This window comes from Scylla paramamosain, chromosome 31 (assembly GCF_035594125.1).
Source record: "Scylla paramamosain isolate STU-SP2022 chromosome 31, ASM3559412v1, whole genome shotgun sequence".
Lineage (NCBI taxonomy): Eukaryota > Metazoa > Arthropoda > Malacostraca > Decapoda > Portunidae > Scylla > Scylla paramamosain.
Genome location: NC_087181.1, coordinates 18,949,000 through 18,974,147, shown reverse-complemented (window position 1 = coordinate 18,974,147; position 25,148 = coordinate 18,949,000). Strand labels below are relative to the sequence as shown.

Here is a 25,148-nt window from a genome sequence, read left to right as displayed (position 1 = left end):
TCTTCACACCAACTCACCACTCTTCCAGGGTGTGATGGCCCTCCTGAGGCGTGCAAGGGTGTACTTCACTCGCTGGAACACCTTCATCTCCACTATTGTGATGAGCAAGAAGAAAGCCACACCCTCCAAAGCAAGGAAGACCAGCATCCGGCCAACACCCAGCTTCTCCCAGCCAAGGTAGTCCTCCGTCCACTCCACACACCCAAAGCTGCCACACCTGCTCTCCTCTGTCCAGATAATGCTCTGTTACTCTGGACATTTTCTCAGTGGGGCATGTCAGAGTGACATACTTTTCAATAACAGGATTATAAAAGAAGAGGAAAATGAGTGCATAATAATTTATGACATTTTGATTTAAATATACTATAGTGCTGAAAAGTTATAGAATACACCAGTATTAATTTTCCTGAGGCATTTTTTCAGCATGTCATAAATAGAATACACCAGTATTAATTTTCCTGAGGCATTTTTTTCAGCATGTCATAAAATTATCATAAAATGACTAGATTGCTTAAAAATAATTAAGGAGTAAAAAAGTTAGTGATCATACAAAATATTAGCAGACAAATTTATCCTAAAAAAATATGAACTTGCTGTACAGTCAGTGAATACCAATCTTGCATCAAAGCGGCACACAGTACTCAGGGAGCGTGTTTTACTTAAGGCCTCCCAGTAAACCAAAAAATTGGGCTGGGCATCTCAAGTGCATCTTTTCTCTTCACTAATGCCCACAGCAACAATTAAGCATGTTACCAATGTCAGTGTTCATTGTGTCTTTAGTGATGTCTGATCAGCTCTTTTCATATTTGCTGGGAGGCCTTAAGTAAAACGCTCTCGCCAAGCAGTGTGTGCTGCCGCAATGCAAGATCAGTTTGCTGACTGTATACCAGCAGAGAGACAAACTTCTTTGACAGACTAGTAGCATGGATACAACAATTTTTCTTGCAGAGACAGAACATATCCTATTACAATGGAAGGACACTCACCTCGGCAGCAAGGATTTGGTGCAATGTTCAAGGAGCAGATGAGAGTAAAGGCTGGCTGTTTGCATATCTCAGTGGATCTGAAGTTGCTGTAAATGTCAGTGATAGCAGCAGCCATGGCATAGGATGGAAAGAGCAAGAAGATCCAGTCAAGAAGTTGTGCCACATCCTGCAGCTCAAGGTCTGGGATTCTGAGAATGGTGACGGTGATGATGGTGGCCATGCCTGCAAGAGAGGGACAAGTGATTTAAGGAAAGGTGAATGAACTTGGTGGAGATAAGATAAACAACCTGGTAGGGGAGGTGAAGTACTATGGTCTTGCAAATATAAACTGACATGACTGACATGACAAATATAAACTGACAATTGAATGTTTTCAATTCATAGGGTTGAACACTTTAAGTATACTGCATAATAAAGGAAAAATCACAGTATACTGCAATTTTTCATCTTTTCCCCCTAATATCTTAGTATGCATGGATGAATAAGTCTCTCTCTCTCTCTCTCTCTCTCTCTCTCTCTCTCTCTCTCTCTCTCTAAACATGCAAAACAGATAATTTGATATCAAGGACAGAATATTACAGGGGTTAACTATCTATATGCCAGGTTGGCAATCCCACACGGGGTGGCCCAGATAAAGCACCACACACTCATGCACACCACCTCATTGGGATGAGGCAGTAGACACCTGCCAAAATGATAATTACTCCCAGTGAGGTCTGTAGCACTGGATCAGAGGATGCTGTGAACTTATCAATAATCCTGGTGTGACCTCACTGATTGTTTCCCTTTGTGTCTCGCAACACAAAGGGACAGTCACAGCTTGCCTTCTAATGACAGCTGTCTTCCTTCACACAAAACTATATGCACCTAATTGCACAAACACCTTTCACTCAAAATTTTAAATTAAATATGGTGACTCCTACACCAGTCTCGGAGGGGAGGGGACCACAAATGTCCTCAAGTCAGACTGCTCTTCTGGTATTGATCCTAAATGTCTTGACACTCCCTCAACTTTTTCTTTATCAACTTCTGCAACACTCACAGCCTTAGATCTAATTTTCAATCTGTAGAATACCACTTCTCTACTAAACCTCATCTTCTTTTCCTTCCTGAAACAATGTCCCCTTCTACACTGAACATCCTCAGTCTGTCCTTTACCTATAATCTAAACTGGAAACCACATCTCAATCCTAGCTAAAATAGCTTCTATGAAGTTAGGCATTCTGAGTTGTCTCCATCATTTTTCTCACCCTATTACACCCCAAAGAAATCAACCCAGTAAAACATAAAACAAATGCATGCCACTGACCTGTGATGATGTTGACCATGATCATCTTGGTAAAGCCTCCAGATGGAATGGAGAAGAAGAAGGAACACAAGTACATGAGGGGAAGGGATGCCCAGCAGTACATCAGCATCACCAGGAAGATGCGCCCTAGCTGCTCCCCTTCACTGAGTCCCTTCATGCCAAACAGCTGCAGAATTACATAGTATGTATGTACACTTGGCCAAAGAAGTGATGCCATATAATGCAAAATGTTTCATACTAAAAATTAGACTACTACTGGCACATATCACATCCCTGGTTCAGTGATCCATGCATTAATTTTTATTCCACTTATGGACATGAAATTCACTGGACTTAAGATTACTTGGGGCAACTGTATGTATGAGAGGATGGCTGGGCAAATATAACGATATACTGAGACCTTCTGACTGCCAATATAGAGATTACCTACTCCACCCCAAGGACAGGGCTAAGTACTTGCTTCTGAAAATGCCTATCCACATCCTCTACTTGCTTCAGGAGGCCATAATGACATCATACACTTACTGCAAGGCAAAGAAGACATAGGCAACAGGGAATGATGAAGAGCAAGTAGTCCCAGATAGCCGATGCCAGCCAGTAGGTGACAAAGTTGACTCCAGAAACAAACTGCAGGTGCTTGGCCTTACCTGCAAATGTTTCAAGGTTTTAGCAAAGGCAGCAAGGGAAAATACTTCTTGGGGGAGTCATGAATGAACGTGCAAGTTACTATGATTGTCTAAACAAGAAATACTCCCTACAGAGGATTTCATACAAATAAAAATCCTTGAGTTATCCTTCCAAGCATGCACAAGTTAAATGTTAAATATTTATTTTCCTGCTCAGCTTCTATATTCTATCTTAAAAACACTGTCACACTCTCTAAAGATGACTTAAAACACTACTGTATACCTCTCACCTAACTCCTCTGACTAAGAAATTCTTTGACTACTGAACTTCCAAAGTGGAGCACATTCTGACTCTACTTTTGTGGAGATCTCCATCACCACCAGCTTTGGCTTTCCTCTCCCTTCACTGACTATCCTGGTGAACTAGCCTTTAACTATGTTATCCTCAATGACCTAGAGCAACTGGTGCAACACACTACTTGTATTTCTAACTGTCCTGGAGATACACCAAACATTATTGACCTTTTTCCCAATCTCTAATCCTTCTGTTTATGCTGTTATGCTATCTTCTCCATTGGGCTCCTCTGATCACAGTCTCATATCTGTATCTTGTCCTATCGCTTCAGTCCCTCCTCAGGATCCCCCAAAGTGGAGGTGCCTCTGGCATTCTGCTTCTGCTAGTTGGGGGGACCTGAGGAAATATGCTGATCTTCCTTGGAATGACTACTGCTTCCATGTCAGAGACCTGTCTCTGGCGTAAACCACCACTCACTGCTGCGTTCTTGTATGAGGAAAATGACAAAGGAGGCCGCCAGGAAGGACATCCCGAAGGCCAAGTTGAACCCAATCTGGAAGCCCAAGTTTTGTCGCTGGTCCTGAGTCAGCTGTCAAGGGCAAGAGACTGTGGTAAGAATAACAGTGTGTGGTGATGAGTGGAGAAAAGATTGTGGAAAGGCAATGGATACAAGAAAGGATAACTATGAATGACAGGAGCCTTCACTCACTCACCTTTTCAATATCCGTTCTTGGCAGTGGATGGTTGGAGGTGGTGATAGTAATGTTGTTGTTGTTGGTGAACGCACGCACCACGGCAATGTCAGCCAGTGCCAGTGCCAGTGGTGGTGTGTGAAAGGGCTGGTTGTTAAAAAAGGCCAGGATGGAAGCTCTGTCTTGGCCTCCATTGATGCTTAGACTCACCATATTGTGCTGATTGAAGGAAGGAAGGTCCCTTGCAGCCTGGATGATGAAAATTAAAAAGGTAAAAATGTTTATTCAGTCACATCACATCATCAAGCTACTTGATTCTACCACAGCACAACACCATCATCTCCAGTTATCTGCCAGTTGTCTGTCTATTCCAGGCCACCTCAGCCAAACTTCTTATCTCTTCTCTATCCAATTCCCTGTCTGACTAGTTTTATTTACCAAGGCTGCCATTCTCATAAACAATATTATAGTATTTTTAATAGTACAGCCATTGGCACTTCATTACACAATATTGACTGAAACAAAAAGACAAGAAAATACTACAATACATTTAAGATAATACTTGTTGGCATTCCATAAATCACAACAGTGTCAGAAATGCCTCACCTCCTCCAGGATCTCAGTGGTATGGTTTGCATCTGGAGGGACGGACTCGAGCACATTCCGTCCCTTGAACACTCCAGTCAGGCCACCCAACAGCTCCTTTGTCTGGTTGTTTGGGTCCATCACTTGCAGAGTTGTCACTGTGCCATCAAAATTCTGCAGATTCAGTAGTGGAAGATAGCACACACTTTTCCTGTCATAACTATCATTCATTACTTAATACTCTGCAGAAGGTTTTCCCCTAGTTTAATAAAAGTCTGATGAAAGTTTAGACTATAAGACTGAAAGATACCAATGACACGAAAGGAGTGAGTGACTAATTCAAAACTTTTAGTGCCTCTATTTAATTTTCACACAGTAAAATGGTCTAAGGTTATCCAAATGTAGCATCAAGTATCATACATCATTAGCAATCTGAGGCATAAACATACTGGCATAAACACAATGTGAATGAAAAACAGTCCTTTACACTCAGGCTGTGACACTTTCATCCAAATTCTGCAAATGAATAGAGGATGATAGCTGACAATATTCAATGACAACCTTCACCTCCAATACAAATTAAGTTTAGTGGCATTAATATAGTGCTACTAAAAAAAGAGTTGCTAACAATGGAGCTGTGAATATGCTACCAAAAGTCAAGTAAGAGAGAGAGAGAGAGAGAGAGAGAGAGAGAGAGAGAGAGAGAGAGAGAGAGAGAGAGAGAGAGAGAGAGAGAGAGAGAGAGAGAGAGAGAGAGAGAGAGAGAGAGAGAGAGAGAGAGAGAGAGAGAGAAACCTGCTTACACTAAGGCTGTGAATGTGCCATCAAATGTCTGGAGATAAAAAGTGAGAGAAGATGTTTTGATTCATAACATTCACAAATCTCTTACAGTTATTAGTTAGTGACACAGACAGTGCTGCTAAAAGGTTAGTTACTTACATTAAGGGAAAAGTGGACTTCAGGAGGTGCATCATTTACCCCTGGGAGTGTCTGCACCACCACCAGCGCCAGGATGAGGAAGGCCACGGGAATGACGTTCTGTGGGCGGCAGGGAAGTGTCAAGTGTGTGTGTGTGTGTGTGTGTGTGTTTCCTACTCGTTGTGCCACAAATTGTCAGCTTCTGAGGGCTAACTCATACATAAGGTTACAATATTATTTCAAAATGTTTACTGAGCTTATTCAAGACAAGTGAACTAGAACCACGTACAGAGTGAAAAATTATGTATAATTATCAGTAATTTATGACTATTTCCTTCAAAATTCTTTTTAATCCATACTGAATTCAATCAAAGCTGAAATGAGTGATAAATGCATAGAAATGAAGAAGCTGAAATGAGTGACAAATGCACAGAAATGAAGAAGCTGAAATTAGTGACAAATGCATAGAAATGAAGAAGCTGAAATGAGTGATAAATGCATAGAAATGAAGAAGAGAACAATGAGGTCAAGTGAGGTTACCTGCGCAAAAGTGAGAAACTTGTTCCTGAAGGTGTAGAGGACTTTCTTGACCAGCATGGCCCAAAACTGCTGCAGGAGGAGCAAACAGCCGGAATTCTTCAGTAGAGGCATCCGACGAGGACTAGGAGACTCCAGGACATTGGATGCTGCATTCTTGGCTGTGGGAAGGTGTTGGTCTTACTTCTTACTCCAATATCTTTGAATCATCTGCTATGTGAAAATATAACACTTGTTAGTTCAGTTCAAAATAATTTCTTAAAAGCTAATGACAATAGTAAATTTCTAACTTTTTGTGTGTGTGTATATATATATATATATATATATATATATATATATATATATATATATATATATATATATATATATATATATATATATATATATATATATATATATATATATATATATATATATATATATATATATTTTATATATATAGATCATATATTATTATATAAAATATGTGTGTGTGTGTGTGTGTGCTGAATTTGTGGCAGGCAGTTATATCCTGCAGAAGGAAATTTAGAGCTCATGGCAGGCTGATCTATAGATACAGTCGAGACTTCACACATCATACACCCAATCCTCTAGCTAAGAGAGGACAGCAACTGCTTTCTTACCAGTGGAAAATCCTTAATGTAATGAGAGCAGTGTATACCATGGCATGTCAAGAGGACAACTGGGGATGATACCAGTAAGCCAGCAAACAGGCGTGTGTGTGTGTGTGTGTGTGTGTGTGTGTGTGTGTGTGTGTGTGTGTGTGTGTGTCTAAGCAGTTGTAGTACATAAATAACCTGGTTTCATCCTGTCTCTGCATCTATTTTTGTCCACTTTTTTCTTGCATTACAAGCCTTTATCACTTTCTTTCAGTCTATTCCAAGTATCTTCACTTTATTTTCATGGGAAGAGCTATCCTCTTTAATAATTCCAATACAGTAGGGTGCGTGACAATGAACATGATTCGTTTCAGTGTGGTGTTCGTCATGGCAAATGTGTGTTATGGCAACTGAAGAACCTATGGGAAAAAAATAACTGGTTCCATGGAACCAGAAAATAATATGAAAAATTACACAATTTTCATAAAAGTACATCAAAATGAGCACATTTGCACTACTGCATTTGAGATAGGCTTGAAACAAGATGAAAGAAGGAGAGGAAAGGAAAAAGGGAGGAAGGAACAGGCGGCGGACAGGTGACCAGCGGCTCATATAGCTGGTGAGATTTAGTTTGTTATTCCGATTAGATTTATATTAAAATTCTTGTGCTCAAAAAAGAGGCAAGTTCGTTATGCCAGTTTTGGTTCATTATTCTGATTAAATATTTATTAAAATTTCAGTACATTATTGCAGTTGTATGTTATAATGACCATGCATTATCGAGTACCCTACTGTGTTTCCTTCTTCAACTTTTCCTGATATGTCCTCAGAATAACCAACCTTTCTTGACATGTGTATGTGTGTGCATGTGTGCACTGGGCAGATGCCTTGTCTTCACTACCCTGTACAGTTTAGTATAAGAATAAATACATTAAACATTACCTGAGATTATAATACTGGAGTTTGTTAAGATCAAGCAGTAATAGACAACAGACTTACCTTGGGCTGGAGGGTGAGCAGGGGAGCAGGTGAGGCAAGGAGGCATGCAAGGTGATCAGCTTCAGGACACGTTCATGCTTTGCTAGGTTAAGAAGCAGCAGGCAATGTTTTCAGGCAACTTCTCTCACTTTACAAGAGGGAGGCAGCAAGTGACTTAGGGGAAATGCGGGAAAGTAACACAAGGAAACAACAAAAGGATGTGTGTTACCATTCTGGAGGGCAAGAGTGACGCGCTGTGTGGCTGCATTGAACCATGTGGCCATCAGTCGGCCTGTGAGGTGCAGGATGGTTCAGTGAACACAACACTCATAAATAATAACAAAAAATGTATATATAAGACACTTGTTGATGATTCAGTGAATGATAGTTGCTAAGTTCTTGGGTAAATTCAGAGATCATAAAAAAATTAAAAAAAACATAATAAAACTAATGACTCTGTGAAGAATAATTGCTACATTCTCATGTAAACTCAAACATAAAAAAGAAAAGGAAAAGCTAGTTGATGGCAGTGTGAGCATAACATAATGCATTTTCAAGTAAGCTTAAAGATTATGGTAAAGATGAAGGGATAATTTATAACACATCAATAGAAAATAAGAGAAAATAAACCAATATACCTGTTGTTCTGAATGCAATATAAAGATTAACTACCATAGGTGTACAAAAATTGATACATAAGTGTATGTACAATTACATTAGGTAAAAAATTTGTGACAAAAGGTGAAAGTGAGAACTAGCACAGAGGCATTGGAAAATCAGAGATGATACTCCAAGTGATATGTGGATTGTGGCTTACTTAACACACAGATTTGCAGTATTCAGAAGGTTGCAGTCACATAAAAATTAACTTGAAACATTCTGCAACAAACTCTTAAAAATACTTCACTCAGGAATCAAGGCAAATGGTACACAAAAACTACACCACTGAAATGAACACCTGGGATGGATTACCAAGACAAACAGTAACAAGTGGTATCAAATATTGCACAGAGGGATTCATACAGTATATTGCCAGACCATTCAAGACTTGACACTGATACCAGACATTAACACTTACTAATAAAGTTAAAATATTCCAATAGCTAAGTTGCTTCTGCATAAACTCATGTATCAGTATCCATTTTTCCCTAAAACTAACTATTCACTAAATGTCTATTTCAGTTATCATACTTCACGTTTTAAGTCTTTGAATTTACATATCTATCCATCTACATCTGAAGCTTATTCTGAAGAACTCCCTCATGTGGATGGCTGCAACAGAAATCTTCACTTATTCCTACCCTCACTTTGCCTTCTTCCTTGATTTAATCCTTTCACTCTATCATTTCCATATCACAATCTATTTCTGTCCTTGCATTCCTTCCTTATATTCTCTAATCCTCCTCTCATGTATTCTGCCATTCTGTCTTTTCATTCCACTGCAGGTAATCTTGCACCCATGACATCTACCATACTTTAAATATTCTCACTTTCATCATCTCACTGCTATTCATTATAACAGTCCATTCACATCAGCCTAACAATCACCCTTGCAATCCCAAAACAGTACTCACCCTGATCCCCTGGTGACGTGTCTATGGGTATCTCCTCAATGGTGTCTGCATGTTCCAGGAGGTGACCATTCTCATGAGGGGCACTTCTTACACCTCCCCCTGCCACACCATTGGCCACTGCCTTGGCCTTCAGCAGGGTGGTGCGGTGCTGGGTCACCAGGTCAGGTTCTGATGCCTCACCCACTCTGCAGGCAGGTGGATGAAGTAATGTCACAGTCTCCTTTGTTATTGAAAGCATGAATGAAAGCAAAGCCTAATTTCAACCATTTATCTGTTTATCTATATACCAGGCTGGCAATCCCATAGGCTGGCCCTCACAAAACACCACACACTCATACATACACCATTCACACTCTTAGTCCTGTCAGCCCTGGTGGGAAGGGATCATCCTGTGGACCACTCTTCTAGATCCCAGGAGCTCAGGCATAGCACAGCTGGCCACATACTTCCACACCAAGGCCAGACAGCATACATTGGTTTATCTGTGCCCCTTCATAATGACACCATTTCAACCATGGACATTAAAAATGGTTCATATGAATCATGAAATGAGAAGAAAACATCACCACTACCCACATTACATCTAACTAGATTCTATCATGGCAAATCTCTTAATGTGACTTCACCAGCTGAAGATACAGAAACATAACACTGACACTAACTGATCTTTGTTGATCGACCTAATATATTCAAGTTCTTTTCATACATGACAAAATCTTTATTTATTTGTAAGATACTGGATCATTTGCATATATACAATTCAGTATCTTGTAAGCGAATAAAGCTTTTATGTAGTGGGAAAGCTGGTATGCTGCAGGTCTGAAAGAAGAAAACTTGAATACTTAGGACAATTACTGAGCAAGGGCAAAAATCAGTGGCAGTGTTACTGGGTGGTGAAGGTGAAACTACCTTGCCAGAGTCAGTGTGGTGAAATGTCAATGAAGAATTTTTGGCAAAAGTGATAGTGTTGTAGCATGACAATGATGAAAGAACTTTACCTAAGCAGCTTACATCTCCAATAGTTTTCTGGAGCACTTAAATACCTCAATTCCCATATAATATTTAATCTTTATATGGGAATTAAGATATCTTCCTTCCAGCACAATATCCTGCCATTAACTATATCATTAAATCACCCAGCAATTTTCCATTATCTCACTCCTCACTCCCAACCTCCTCCTTATTCTTGCCTGAGAAACACTTCATCCATGGTGGTCTGGGAAGCCCCATAACTGGAAATCTTCAGCTCTGCCTTCTTCTGCTCAAGCTCCAGAAACATTGCCTCAAACTTGGATACTTCAGCGGTCGGCAAGACGTAGGAAAGTTCAGCTCCAACATTCTGGTCAAGTTCAGCATCTGGAATGTATGCCTGGAGCCGCTGTGTTATGGCGCCCACATCACAGCCCTTCTCCTTAACAATGATGAGGCGGTAGCCAGCACCTGGGGGAGAGACACAGGGAAGGGAGGCTGCAATTATACACCTGAGTGGCACAAGGTTTTAGATCAAAGGGTCATATTTCTAAATGTTTTGGTGCCTTATTTTAACTGCTTTTATTAGGATCCAAAGGAAATTATTATTCTACCACTATTTTTATGCTAACTGCTCTTCTGATACATAAATAGAATGAGAGATAGATAGATAGATAGATATAAATAGATAGATAAATACTGACTGATGGTTAGATAAGGCCTAGCAAAAAGAAGTTCAGTTACATAAGGAGAGGATGTCTTCTGACGTACCATACATTTTCTTGAGGAACAAAGACGTGCCACAGCACTGTACCACACCATTGGCCATGATAGCAATGCGGTCTCCTAGCAAGTCTGCCTCCTCCATGAAGTGCGTAGTGAGCAGGATGGTACGTCCCGTTCTTTCCTGCTGCAGGAGGTCCCAGATCAGCCTTCGAGCCCCGGGGTCCATGCCAGAGGTGGGCTCATCCATGAACACCACACGGCTGCCGCCACACAGCGCTATGCCCACTGACAACTTGCGCTTCATCCCACCAGACAAGGTTCGTGCCTACCAGGGAGAACTGTCTTTGTTATATCTGTAACACCCTCAATTTTTATTACAATTTACTGTAACACCATTAGTTCTTGTTATCAATCCCAACATAACATATGACTTTTTGTTATCTTTCCACAGCAACACCCTCAATTTATCACAACATCACACAACACCAAACATCTCCCTTAATCTGACTCACCAAGGCATCCTTCTTGTCCTCCAGCTTCAGTTTCTTGACCATGATCCTCACTTCCTCCTCAGCTGCCTCCCCTGACATGCCTTTCAGCTTGGGAAGGAGAAGGAAAATGTAAATATACATACACACCCAGTAATAAAGTACTGCACAAATGTGTGCATGTAAGCATGTACATGAGCATGCATGCATGTGTACACACATGCACAGGAGTGCAGGAATTCCCATTGTTCTCTCTCTCACCAAGATTTGTACTTCTGTGACATAACTATTGTGGCTGGTGGCTTGTGGCAGTCCTTGTCCTCTGTTTCCCTCAAGTCCCAGTGTGCAACTGACCACAGAAATGAAGGGACACACTGACAACTATTTCTCCGCATCCAGATGTGTGGATGGAGGTACCGTGACTAAGTTTCCCTGTACATGTAATTCCATTCCCATTATTGGGAAGTGCACTGAGTCTACCAATGAAATATCACTGAATGAGAGAGGTATCATACGATGTCTTTTTGAAATGCACGTTGTGTGGGTGGCTGAGATGTGGCACCGGGTGAGGTAGAAGAACGGGTCCAAGGTGAACTGTACTTGTACAAACAAGTTTGCCCAATATGGCCAAAAGTAGCACCTCTTCCAAACACCTTATACTTTCTGTGCTACAATGGAGGGACTTCCAGTTTGTTTTATCATGTAGAGCAAAGATTACCGATAAAAAGCACTTATGTGTATTGTGTTTTTGTCTGAAATTGCCACACAGGGCACTGGTGAAAAACACCTTTTCTTGGCAAAACTTACCAGTGCAGTGCACACTCTTAAAGGACTCATTTGTCACCTAGCCTGCACTTTAGGTATTAAGAACAGAGAGAGAGAGAGAGAGAGAGAGAGAGAGAGAGAGAGAGAGAGAGAGAGAGAGAGAGAGAGAGAGAGAGAGAGAGAGAGAGAGAGAGAGAGAGAGAGAGAGAGAGAGAGAGAGAGAGAGAGAGAGAGTTAGGTGTGTATATGTTAGGTAAACAAATTTACCTAACATATACACATAGGTAACTATTAATTTTAAAAAATGTGAGGTCATGAGAACATGTATAAAGACAGTATACAAATACAAAGGATAGATAAATTAAAAAGTAATTCCACAATGAACTCTTACACATAAACATGCATCCCTAACATGTCACATGACCAATACACTATAGTTTTTACAATGTAGTACCAACTCACCTTACTGAAGAATATGATGTGCTCAGACACTGTCAGATCATCAAAGAGGATGTCGTGCTGAGGGCAGAGGCCGAGAGAGAGGCGAACCTCGTCCATCTCTGTCACAATGTCGTGTCCACCCACCAAGGCAGTACCGGATGTGGGTGGAAACAAACCTGGCAGATATACAAGGGGTCATTTTTCTTGTGATTCTCCTTCACTCTAATTATGGTACAGAGCCATGTTAAACCAAGTCAGGACTAGCACACCCACACACAATCACACCGGCACAAATAGCTTGGAACATGCCAGGACTAGTACACTCACACACTATTGCACAGCCACAAGTACCTGAAAACATGGAAGGATTAGCATGTCCACACACAGCATCACACAGCCACAATCAGTAATTTTAAGACAGTTTCTTCACAAATTCTTCACCATCTCAATGTACTTCTCTTCACCCACTAGATAAATACAATATGGTAAATCTGTCTAACTATATACCAAGCCAACAATTCCACACAGGGTGACCATGGCAGAGCACCACACACTTGCACATGCCTCATTCACACTCTTAGCTATATCAGACCTTGGTGGAAAGGGACAGTCTTTTGGACAACCCTATGACACAAACATGCAATCATAGCCACTAACAGAATCACACAGCAACAATCACAGCTACACAATCATAGTCCAAGCCCAGACACACGTGACTCACCAGTAAGCATAGACATAGTGGTAGTCTTGCCAGCTCCATTGTGGCCGAGCAGCACTGTGATTTGACCATTGTACATATTAAGGTTCAGCTTGTTCACTGCCACTTTGTTCAGCCGTGAAAACACCTGAAAACACAGGCACAGGTGTAAAAGTAAGCCCAATAAATACCTAAACCACCATAATAAGAAAAGTGTAAATATATGTTGTATGGCCATTTTTTCATTACACAACCACTTATAAGCCATATTAAGTTTGAACAAGCAAGAAGGGAATGTTGGGTCAGAGAAAGGTGGAAGCTCTTCAGCCATGGCAACCACCTTGGGGGACGCTTCGGAGAAATACAGATAAATAGACATACACTGATATACACGAACTCAAATTTCATGTTTGATATATATTCTTCTATGAATGTTCATGCATTTTGCCTGATTATTATGAGTAATTTATTAAAAGTAGTATACTATCTTTTTAGATGCAATATAGCATCATCATTTTTGTGCTAAGTAATCAATCAGCCAATTAATTTAAAGAACAAAGTCTCTATCACACAAACACACACACACTCTGAGTGTGGTGTGGTATTGAATCAAAATCAATCTTTAAGCTCAGTAGAATAAAGAGAAGTCTTTACCTTGGTGAGTCCTTTCACTTGAACACCAGCAAGTATTCCTTTGGGGTCATTTTCAAAGAACATGGAATTTTGGATGGGAGGAGTCACAGGCTCCTTGACCTCATCCACACTCCTCCCCAGCCAGTAAGATTTCTGAGAATGGAGTCACACTTTAACATGTTGTACTATTGAAGGGCAAGTGTGCTGGACATAAGCCTCATCAAGTTCTAACCATGGCTGTACTTATGTCCTTGAATTGGGAGTTCAGTTTATTTGCAGAAGTCTCCCTAGTTTTTTCTCATTAGCACCACAAAGGATTCATACAATAATAATACAATAAACAACACATTTTCATAATATTTTTGAACTTCACAGAAACCTCATTAACTCCAGTTATAAAAAAAAATGACTGCATCATCATCCCAAGATCAAGAGTGTACCATGAACGTACCATGAAAGGGAAGTACCAAGGCTGAGGCACGCCAAAGTCACCAGGCCAGAGTGCCTCAATGTACCATGCTAGGATACTGAAGAGTAAGGAGTCCAGCACCAGCATGCCAAACACGTGTGCCAGGGTGAAGGGGTCATCAGGCGACACTCCAGAAAAGAGCAGGTTCCACTGTATCCCTGAGCCTGTGCCCTCAAACATGGAGGTCAGCTGGCACCCAAGGCTCATGGCAGTGTTACAAAGAAGGCACAGGGCCAGCTTGTTACCCAGAGTGAGGCTGGCATAGCGTGGCCGCAGCACAGTGTACGGCACATAAGTGAAGAACCATATAAGGCCTGTGATCGCTGCTGCACTGTTTGCTGTGTGTGAAGAATTAAAAACAGAATTTAGCAGTGTGTTCTTTGGTTGTGTTGTGTTGATTGTTAAGACTAACCTTTGTAATGACACCCTGCTGTGACTTGGGTGGTTATGAGAATAATCACTACTGGAAGGAAGCCAGAAAAAAGTTGAGGAATCAAGGAAAGCCATGAAACAATGTGAAGCTGTGAAGTAAAGTAACACACTTGATATGCCTTGTTAGATTCTCTAATAATTTTACTCCAGTCCCACTGCATTACCTTTGGAGAAGAGTGTGGAGAGGAAGAAGCAGAAGCAGATGGCAGTGACGGTGTAGAGAAGCAGGAACACCAGCACCAGAGATGGGTCACTTTGGCTCAACACTGCCAAGCTCCCTGGGCCGTGCCTGCCAACACCACCAAGGCATGCAGGTTATTCAAGTCATCATCATCGTAATCATCCTCACCATTGTCGTGCATTTTTCATTTCTTATTTCTTTAACACATCTTCATTTATTACTAATGTTTTCTTTGTTCTGCTAAACTGCCTATGGTTCCAGATGAAAATTATTACAATCATCATTATTATTACTATAATCATCATTATTACCCCAAATACTGACAGTAATGTCCATATACAGTAAATCCTTGATATGTCAGACTAACTGAAAACATTCATAGATAAAAAGATGTAAAAAAAGATTAAAAACAAATTTATTTTCTTCAATTTGACCCATTTGCAATTTTTTCTGCAGACCTAAAGATTTTGAAAAATTTATATGAATTACACATTCATAAATCATTAAAAAAAAAAAAATATATATATATATCTGAAAATTTTAAACTTTACAAACTGAATGTTCAAAAATCAAGATTACCTCTTAAGATTATAAGGAATTCAAACAGGCAGACTTTAGTTTCTTGCATTTCAGTACAGTATTCAAGACCTACAGTACAAAAGAAAGGAAAGGTGTAATTCATGGCCACTAATGTTTGTGTTTGTGGTTGTATCAGTGCATGATGGTAAAACAATACTAGGCATTTCAATTTTACTACACTACTTTTCACTAACTACAATACATAAGCAAAAAAAAAAAAAAAAAAAAAAAAAAAAAAAAAAAAAAAAAAAAGGCATAATGTGCATCTACTACTGTTTGTGAAAGAGTGTATAAATGTTTCTTGGTGTGATAATAAAGAAAAGCTAACTACATAATAAAATATGGTGTAAAGATTATCAATCTGTTTAATGTCTCATTTCCTCCAGCAATGTCTCAAAGTGGGTGGTCTTGGCAGAAGAGCCTCTATATCTTACTATCCAAACACTCCCTCCCTGTTTGTTTGAAGACTTCCTCTATTAGCACCTCTTCACACATCTACTCCTTTACCCCATCTTTCCACCTTCCATAAAGCCTTCTGTTCCTGTGAGGAACTTCAATTTCACTTACATATGCTTTTGTTACAAATTCTTCAGTCTTTATCCTTTCAATGTAGCCATGCCATTGAAGTGTCTCCTTCTCACCTATTTTACCACTTAACACTTCAGTCTGTTTGCAGAGATGCTTATACTACATATTTTATTTACACTTTAATTGGTTTCATTCTCTCATTGTGACTCTATATGTTCCTCTAAAATAACTCGTTTCCACAGCATGCACACTGTAATTTAATCCAAGGTCACTACTGTTTGTAGGGATAATACAAATGGTTATTAGTATGGTAATGTACTGCAAGTGTAATGTAGGTGGAAACACAGTGTGAAAGTTCAGCAGTAACCCTGAGAACTTACCAGTGTACGCAAAGGAGGACAGTGATGAGTGAAGTGGAGCTGGCGAGGAACATGAAGGATTTGATGAACCAAGCAGACCAGTGTAAGTAGTTCTTCAGACCCATGATCTTCATTGACTCCTGTGAGTAAGGTAATGGTGAGCATGGATGAAGCATATTTTATGGATTTTTAATGCTTGATAATGACGGTAAAACATTAATCCATCACAGTAACCCTAGTCAATATTATTAATCAAAAGTAAAACTACAGGAACAAAAGGTTTAAACTACTTGACAACGTATGAAGATAGAACCAGATTGCACTTGCAGTTTAAAACTTAATTTCACTCCATACCTTCAGTTTCTTCTCCTTCTCATACACAACACTCTTGACAATGTTGATGGCAGGATAGATGTATGACACGAGGAGGACGAAGGGTAGCCAGGCTTGAAGGGCCACCAGGTATGTGTCGTCTATAAAGGGTGGATAGGGCATTCGCTGCATCTCGACAGTGTAGGTCACTGTGTGGGGCGAAGGGAAATGAAGCTGTGGAGAATGACAGTCACTATTGCTTACTGTTTGAGTTTACTCCTTAAGTCTGATAATTTATTAACTAAACTGCCTCCATCTTTTTAGTATTTAAGCATTTCTTTAGTCTGGGATTTCATAGTTTCAGCTATGCTTTTAAGTGGAATGTATTAAGATCTCAAAGGATGACATGATAAATGGTTACGAGTTAGAATTTATGAGGAACTTCAATTTAAAAGAAAAGAGAAAAAGAGTTTAAAGAGAAAGATGAAGTTTACAAAAAGAAAATTGGAGTTACAAGGAAAGAAACTGAAGTTTACAAAAGAATATTGGAGTTTAGTGGAAACAGATCTGAGTTAAGAGAAAGAGGTCAGAGTTCAGTGAAAAACTGGTATCAAGAAGGAGACAAATATAACTAATAGAGGCAACTCCATCAATACTGACCCCCTCAGTACTGAGGCATCAGTTTAATTTTGTTCTGGATACTATTATCTGATTTTATCAGGTTAAAGATATCTTTTACAACCAAGGAATAGAAAATTATCTTGAGTTATTTGTCTAACTAACACCATTATATTCTTAGTTACCTTGTTCTGGCTACAAATGGTGATTTTTATGAAGTTTGAAGACCATGTAGTATTGAATGAATTAATGAAACAAAGTAACAACACTTGAAACCAACAAAAGCAGTAATACTTACTGCCTGGGTCTTTGCCAGTGATGAACTCTGCAATGGACATATCCACAGCATGCTGAATTGCCAGGAAACCTTCATCAAAGTAACCTGGAGAGAAATGGCACATCATTCGGTTATCTTACTGAGAAGATTACCACCTATGTTTGTGAAAGGCTACGGCTTTGTAAAACTACTGAATAGATAGACAGATAAATGTAATTAAATGTAAAATTATAATGTAAGCAGATATAAACATGAGTGATGAAATGAGGGTGTCACAACAATGAAATGGGCAGGGGAGCACAGGAGAGACATAGCTAAACCCAATAACCGGAAAAATCCAAAATCCGCAACACTTTTAGTCCCAGGAATTTTGGATAAGGGATTCTCAACAGACTGGTAGAGAACAATAAGACTTGATATGATAGTAGTGTATAGACACATTAAAAAAAATCAGGCAACCTCCTCTTGTTTGTGTGTTGTATTATCCCTAAATCTCAAGTCCACTGATGTGCAAGCAATCTCCTTGTAATATCTGATGACTGATAGGTTACTAGCAGATTTATGACTGCTGTAAAAAATGGTACACACAGCACATAATCCTCATTAACTTCCACTGCTTTGTATTAGTCCTCAATTTTAGCCTCACAGACCTACTTGTAGTCTTCCTATAAGACCTGGTCTTTCTATCAATATGCTGTGTGGCTGGCAATCCACACAGGATGGCCCGAACAAAGCACCACACACTCATACCCAAATCATTCACACTCGTAGCCCTGTTGACCCTGGGTGGAAAGGAATACTTTTGTTAATAACCGTACTGATAATTGCCAGATTTTTACATGATCAGAGGAATTATGTTTTGCTGGAAGATAAAAGATGCACTGGAAGTGAGTGCATTAGGTTACTCAACTACTAACCATGCAGCCTCCTTACCTGGCCTGCCACCATTATTCTTGGTGCGGGAGCGAGGGCCGGGCACCTGGAACAGTGGGTAGGACAACTCTGTGTACCACTGTGGTGGCGGTAAAAAGGGGTTCCTCTTCTGGCCTGCTCGCTGGGATCCCTTGAGTCGGATCTTGTACTGGGGTAAGACAGGTGCATGAGTATATGTGTGTGTGTGTGTGTGTGTGTGTGTGTGTGTGTGTGTGTGTGTGTGTGTGTGTGTGTGTGTGTGTGTGTGTGTGTGTGTGTGTGTGTGTGTGTTTATACACTAGAACACTCTTATATGGTAGATGTCTTAAAGTCTGAAGGGAGACTAGTGAAAAGACTTCCACCTATCATCCTTATAAATAAATGGCATAAACACATAACACCACAAGATACTATAGTGGCATACAGTAAACATAAAATACTTGTAAATCTAACAAGATGTAAGAAAATTAACAGGCTGCGTAATAGACCAACTAAGGTGAATGTCATAAGTAATTTCACATGCATAAAATATATCTAGCTAACCTAACTAGACCTGCTGCAACATTCCATGAATTTATCCCAATGAAACAAGCATTCTAACACTCACTGACAGCTGGTGAGGGAGTATGTCATCCTCAGGGAAGGGATTAGTGAACACAATGCCACCGAGGATGTCCACCACAGCATCCTTGTCCTGCTCCTTGGCGAGAGAGCTGAGGTAGTTCACAAGATCCTCCTCTGTAGCAAACCCATACACTGTAGAGAGAGAAGACTGTGAGGAGAACAATAAAACAAAGTGACAGGAAAATAATTAACACTAATAAAGGAAACTAATGGGAAGAAACTACTTTTAGGTACATTTTTCCAATAGTATGTTAGTTCTGTAACCTCAAAAAGACTGAATTAACCACCTGTAGTTCCTTTTTCTGTCTAAACAAACAATTTTTACACTGGTCTGGAGATTTACAAAGGACTTGAGACTCACTCTTCTCAGCCAGCACCAGTCTCTCTGCCACCAGGTTCATCAGCTTGGTGACGGCAGTTGTGTTTGGGGAGTACGCAATGGGCCATTTGGGTTCCAAGCTGAAGCCTGTAGAAGGAATATTGTTGAATGGTGGTGTGATAATAATGAAGAAGAATGCAAGTAGATCAGTGGTTAGAAATGTGGGCCAATACAAAACAGTGGAAATAAGTAGGGAAACAAATGGGAATTACCTGACTGTGTAGTGTTTTTTTCCCAGCAACTATAAGTCCTCTGATCTGCTGGTTAACTAACAAATTTAAATCTTTTCCATTACTGTGCTAGATGTTTGTCTATTCCTGTCTACTTTTTATTCTTCTATCTAGTCTATTATTAAAACTGATGATAATTTCTAGGATTCCTCAGCCTATTTCAGTCTATCCATTTCCAGGATTCCTCAGTCTATCTATTTCAGACCACCTAAACAAGACCGCTCCATCTAAAACATAACATAAAGGTCAATTTCTCAGGATTTCACAGGATTTCAAAGTGCAAGTTGAAGGTGTTATAATAATGGATACAGAATAAAAAAGTCTCACCAAAGAATGACTCAATGAAGTTTTGTCTCTTCCTCCTGAGGTGTGGGTGTGAGCGTTCTGGGAGTGGCAGGGAGCGCCGCCGCCTGCTGATTCCATCCCCAATAATGCTGTCGGTGATGGTGTCCCACATTCCCTCACCCTGACCAGGTCTGCCAAAACACACACACATCATGTTCATGTCGGGCCACCTCATCAATACCTGTTAGCACATTATTTTCTAAACATGATACAAAATACAATGCGTACAAAAGAAAGATGATGAAGCATGTATATGAGAATGATAGATGCAGCAGATGCAAAAGAATGGCCTCCAGTGAAACTGTGAAATTGTCTGCCAGAGGGTTTAAGTAGGAGAGAGGAAGGGATATGAGGAGAATAAGAGAATTACAGCAAGCAAGGAGGGAATGCAAGGACAAGTATAAATTTAGGCTTTTTATCACGGCCATCCTCTTAGGAACTGACATTAAACACAGATGCACTTTTTTCAAGTCTTTAGTTGATTAGGTTAGATAAGGTGAATAAGATGAATAAATAAATAAAACAAGAAAATAGAAAAAAAAAATCTTATCTAGGCTGAACCAAACAACCTTGAAAAAAATAATAATAATAAATAAATAATATAAAACATAAGAAAAAGAAAACACATACACAGCTGGGAAAGTCACCTAACCACAAAATGATCTTAGACAAAAAACAACGAAGTATTACAAGGTCGCCAGACCAATAATGACACCTCAGTCACTTCCTTGTCAGCTCCTCATACAAAGCCATAACACTGACTGCCTGGTAATGATCAGCAGGATATAACCAAGGCCTGAGAGAGTTGGCCTGTGGTCCACCTACCTTGAATTTCCTGTCCAAGGATTCTTAGAAAATACCATATTCTGAAACCCTTCTGACCAAACCTCCACTACTTTCAAAAGACTTCAGTTCAAGCTATACAGGTTTTTAAGCTTGTTGTTCCGGTTCTAGGGATAGATTTCTACATAATTAACAGCAGAAATACTCTAGAGAATCTGGCTAATCATCTTTGTGGCCTCCGAAAATAACCGTGGAGGTGACATGGATTTAAAGGGTGTTGTTATGGTTCTAGTGACAGACTGACAGGGTTTCTACATTAACAGGAGAAAAACCCAGGCTAATCATCTTTGTGGTCTGGAAATAATATTGAGTGTTGTTACAGTTATATTGACAGACTGACAGGATTTCTACATTATTAACGGAAAAAATACTCTTGAGAACCCGGCTAATCATATATGTGACCCTTGAAAACAATTGTGGGAGCAAAGCGTTTCACAGTATGCCTGCAATCCTGCCAATAACAGTCCCTCTCACACTGCCTTACTTGAGTGTGTCCGGCAGGCTGGTGATGGGGAAGGCATTGTAGTGCGTGGCGTTGGGGAACACTCCATAGGGGGCCAGGTCTCTGATCACCACCAGCAGCACGCAGAACACCAAGGGCACCACCACCTCCAGCACTGTCTGGATCTGAGGCGATGAGAGAAATGCTTGTTTATATATATAAGGCAAACGAGACTTCTCTGACACACACACACACACACACACCTCGAATTAACTAGAAAGATAGAGGTGATAAGACATAAATACAAAGACAATAAAATAAATAAATAAAATAAACGAATACTGATAAATACAGGGCCAACTGAAAGATAAAGAGGTGATAGAAACTGGAAATCAAGGCAATGAGAGACTGGACGAATATTGAGACACAGGGATAAATGAATGTGAAGGTATCTGGGATAGAATGGATAAAGAGGTGATATAAGTAAATAATATACATCAAGTGAGTGAAGGTCAGGTCGAATATTAGAGAAGGGATCAAATGAATGTATCGTAACAAGACAACGACCTTGCTATGAACTTCACAAGTAGCTATGGTTTCCGTGTTAGGTTGAGATGATAATGATCTACTTAATATTCAGAGCTTTGATAGATTACGTTATGACAAAATGAATAAGAACAACAGGGTTAGTGAGAATGAGTGACTGTAATACACCCCCGTCTCTCTCTCTCTCTCTACAGTAACCTATCTAAGTCACGCGGCCCAGCGTTGACAGATTGTTTTGGCCATATTATCGTACTACACAGGTTGAAATTATTGTACTTCTGGTAAAATTATCGTACATATGTAATTATTCCAAATATTATGCAAAACTGCCACTTTCCAAATACAGAATTTAGGTTATATATATATATATATATATATATATATATATATATATATATATATATATATATATATAGAGAGAGAGAGAGAGAGAGAGAGAGAGAGAGAGAGAGAGAGAGAGAGAGAGAGAGAGAGAGAGAGAGAGAGTGTGCGCGCACACCCCCTAAACACCTCCACACACTCCAATACCCCCTAAACACACCAAATACACTGAAAGCACTGTCACGGAAGACAAATACTACAAAGATAGACAGGGCAGCAGGAAATATTAACCTAAATATTGTTTTTTTAGCATTTTCCAGTTTTATCACCCCCTCCATTCCTTCTCCTTTTCTCTTCCTCCTCTATTTCTCTTATTTTCTTACTCATTCTACTCTTACCTACACGTCTGAGTTTAGAAACACGTGGAAACACCAGGAAAACACTGCAAAGAGAGAGAGAGAGAGAGAGAGAGAGAGTGTGTGTGCGCACACCCCCTAAACACCTCCACACACTCCAATACCCCCTAAACACACCAAATACACTGAAAGCACTGTCACGGAAGACAAATACTACAAAGATAGACAGGGCAGCAGGAAATATTAACCTAAATATTGTTTTCTTAGCATTTTCCAGTTTTATCACCCCCTCCATTCCTTCTCCTTTTCTCTTCCTCCTCTATTTCTCTTATTTTCTTACTCATTCTACTCTTACCTACACGCCTGAGTTTAGAAACACGTGGAAACACCAGGAAAAACACTGCAAAGAGAGAGAGAGAGAGAGAGAGAGAGAGAGAGAGAGAGAGAGAGTGTGTGTGTGCGCACACCCCCTAAACACCTCCACACACTCCAATAACCCCTAAACACACCAAATACACTGAAAGCACTGTCACGGAAGATAAATACTACAAAGATAGACAGGACAGCAGGAAATATTAACCTAAATATTGTTTTCTTAGCATTTTCCAGTTTTATCACCTCCTCCATTCCTTCTCCTTTTCTCTTCCTCCTCTATTTCTCTTATTTTCTTACTCATTCTACTCTTACCTACACGTCTGAGTTTAGAAACACGTGGAAACACCAGGAAAACACTGCAAAGTACGATAAATATTACCGAGGAGGCAGTGGAGCCGATCAAGGTCCCGGGTCCATGATGGCGGCCGTGACGTCACGGCTATTTTACGTACCGCAACGGATTTCATTTTGAAATTGACCCCTCGAAAAAATGGAGCTAGGCTCGAATGCCTTATATATTTTGACTTGACAAATACTTAAACTAATATTCATAATATTATAACAGTTCCAGCCTGAGTAGTATTTAAAAAATATCCAAATGAATTATGGAAAAAGTGTTGAAATATTCGGCACCATTTAAATCATTGAAAAGTCCACAACATTTGAATTTTCAGGAACGTAAAAAATTTTAAAAAATCTGAACTATCATTTTACACCATCAAAAGTTACCTGGAACAAGAAGTAAACAAGTAAAACCGAAATTGTGTAAAAAACAAGTGTTGGAACCTAAACACGATTAAAAACCACTGAAAAGTCCACTCATTTTGACTCAACAACAAGATAAAACACTTTAAAACATACGAACTATTTTTTCAAGCAATGAAAAGTTAGTTACAAGCTGAAATAGAGAGACAATAACACAAAAAGTGTTCTAATCACATCTTTTAACAGGACCATAAATCATTTTTAAAGTCCACTTATTTCTCTCAACAGGAACGAAAAAACACTTTAAAAATCATAAGCAATTTTTAGAAACACAAAAGACGTAATTAGAGCGTGAAATAAAAAAACAAGTTTGTCAAAATACTGCCAAAAAAACACCCCACATTTTCGTAAAGCAACACAAAACTGAACACAACTCAACACAAGCAAGGAAAACACTTCTAAAGCAAATAATTATTTTTATAAACCATAAAAACATGCTATACGAGCAGAATAAAGAAGTTAAGAAAAATACCAAAAAATATTGGAACCCACAGGTTGAAGCAGGTTGGCAGAGGTAGCCAGGCATCATGGCGGCCCTTGACAGCGGAGAGAACGGCCGCTATTTTGCCTGTTATTCTTCCATCGTAACTAAATCAGGCAATGGCGGATATATCTAGCTAGCGGATATGAAAGCCTAGTCATGTGGCTCCACTTTGTGATGTGTTAGGCTTACAATAAATAAGAGATAAAGCAGATAAAAGCTCATAATAAGGACGCCCTACCTCTATCTGTTTGTTTACATAGATCTCCCTTCAATATTTAGCTAAATTTTCAGACTCAGATGCGAGGAAACCCTAAATAAATAATAAATAACCTCAAAAACACCCAAATAACGAATAAACTGACAGGAAGCCCGCGGGAGGAGTGTGTTACGGTGAGGGCAGTAAGGCTGACAGGAGGAGGCTGCCAACACTGTACTCACCTAAGTAGCTGTGTCTCTCTGGTGATGCTTGATGGAGGAAGAAGCTGCCGGGAATATGCAAACACTGATCGCTATTAGGAGAGTGTGTGGCAAGACTGGCCAGTGCTGACTAAAACAATGTAACACCAATCCCTCCTTCCCCAGCGCCCCTGCCAAAACAATGTAATCACACCACCACCACCACCACCACGAATATGCACTGATCGCTATTAGGAGAGTGTGTGGCAAGACTGACCAGTGCCGACCAAAGCAATGTAACACCAATCCCTGCCTCCCCAGCGTCACCACCACCACCACCACTAACGCCCCCTGCCCTCACAGCAATATTCCTTAGCCTGTGAGTGATTCACGCCGCCTCGCCTACTATTTGAAACCCTGGTCAATCAGCTGATCCTCTCATTTCAAACTCTCATCTGACATATCAACCCCACCTAATCAAGAAAATCAATGAACATTCCTTGCCTATTCAGTGTTATAACTTTTGATTGCTCTAAATACTTCCACGTAACTGCATA

At 39.9% G+C, this 25,148-nt stretch overlaps 1 protein-coding gene across 4 annotated transcripts in view; it reads right to left on the bottom strand.

Annotated features, from left to right (window-relative positions):
* Positions 1 to 25,148, bottom strand: part of LOC135088797 (phospholipid-transporting ATPase ABCA3-like) — a 52,706-nt gene that overhangs the window by 7,195 nt on the left and 20,363 nt on the right. For 2 of the 4 annotated variants that reach the window (XM_063983845.1, XM_063983846.1), the window contains exons 3-29: positions 21,391 to 21,533; positions 20,046 to 20,194; positions 19,471 to 19,575; positions 19,093 to 19,241; positions 18,507 to 18,654; positions 17,595 to 17,678; positions 16,721 to 16,887; positions 16,388 to 16,506; positions 14,884 to 15,008; positions 14,270 to 14,625; positions 13,840 to 13,971; positions 13,210 to 13,333; positions 12,510 to 12,664; positions 11,307 to 11,393; positions 10,840 to 11,119; positions 10,290 to 10,539; positions 9,100 to 9,284; positions 7,755 to 7,817; positions 5,952 to 6,109; positions 5,433 to 5,531; positions 4,515 to 4,667; positions 3,930 to 4,157; positions 3,694 to 3,805; positions 2,821 to 2,942; positions 2,296 to 2,461; positions 987 to 1,208; positions 18 to 227 (exon numbers count right to left, since the gene is read on the bottom strand). In XM_063983845.1, coding sequence (XP_063839915.1) covers positions 18 to 227; positions 987 to 1,208; positions 2,296 to 2,461; positions 2,821 to 2,942; positions 3,694 to 3,805; positions 3,930 to 4,157; positions 4,515 to 4,667; positions 5,433 to 5,531; positions 5,952 to 6,109; positions 7,755 to 7,817; positions 9,100 to 9,284; positions 10,290 to 10,539; positions 10,840 to 11,119; positions 11,307 to 11,393; positions 12,510 to 12,664; positions 13,210 to 13,333; positions 13,840 to 13,971; positions 14,270 to 14,625; positions 14,884 to 15,008; positions 16,388 to 16,506; positions 16,721 to 16,887; positions 17,595 to 17,678; positions 18,507 to 18,654; positions 19,093 to 19,241; positions 19,471 to 19,575; positions 20,046 to 20,194; positions 21,391 to 21,533 — 4,291 coding nt within the window. Of the gene's footprint in view, positions 1 to 17; positions 228 to 986; positions 1,209 to 2,295; positions 2,462 to 2,820; positions 2,943 to 3,693; positions 3,806 to 3,929; positions 4,158 to 4,514; positions 4,668 to 5,432; positions 5,532 to 5,951; positions 6,110 to 7,754; positions 7,818 to 9,099; positions 9,285 to 10,289; positions 10,540 to 10,839; positions 11,120 to 11,306; positions 11,394 to 12,509; positions 12,665 to 13,209; positions 13,334 to 13,839; positions 13,972 to 14,269; positions 14,626 to 14,883; positions 15,009 to 16,387; positions 16,507 to 16,720; positions 16,888 to 17,594; positions 17,679 to 18,506; positions 18,655 to 19,092; positions 19,242 to 19,470; positions 19,576 to 20,045; positions 20,195 to 21,390; positions 21,534 to 23,325; positions 23,454 to 24,633; positions 24,931 to 25,148 lie in introns of those variants that run through there. The other 2 variants (XM_063983847.1, XM_063983848.1) reach the window with 2 other exon arrangements.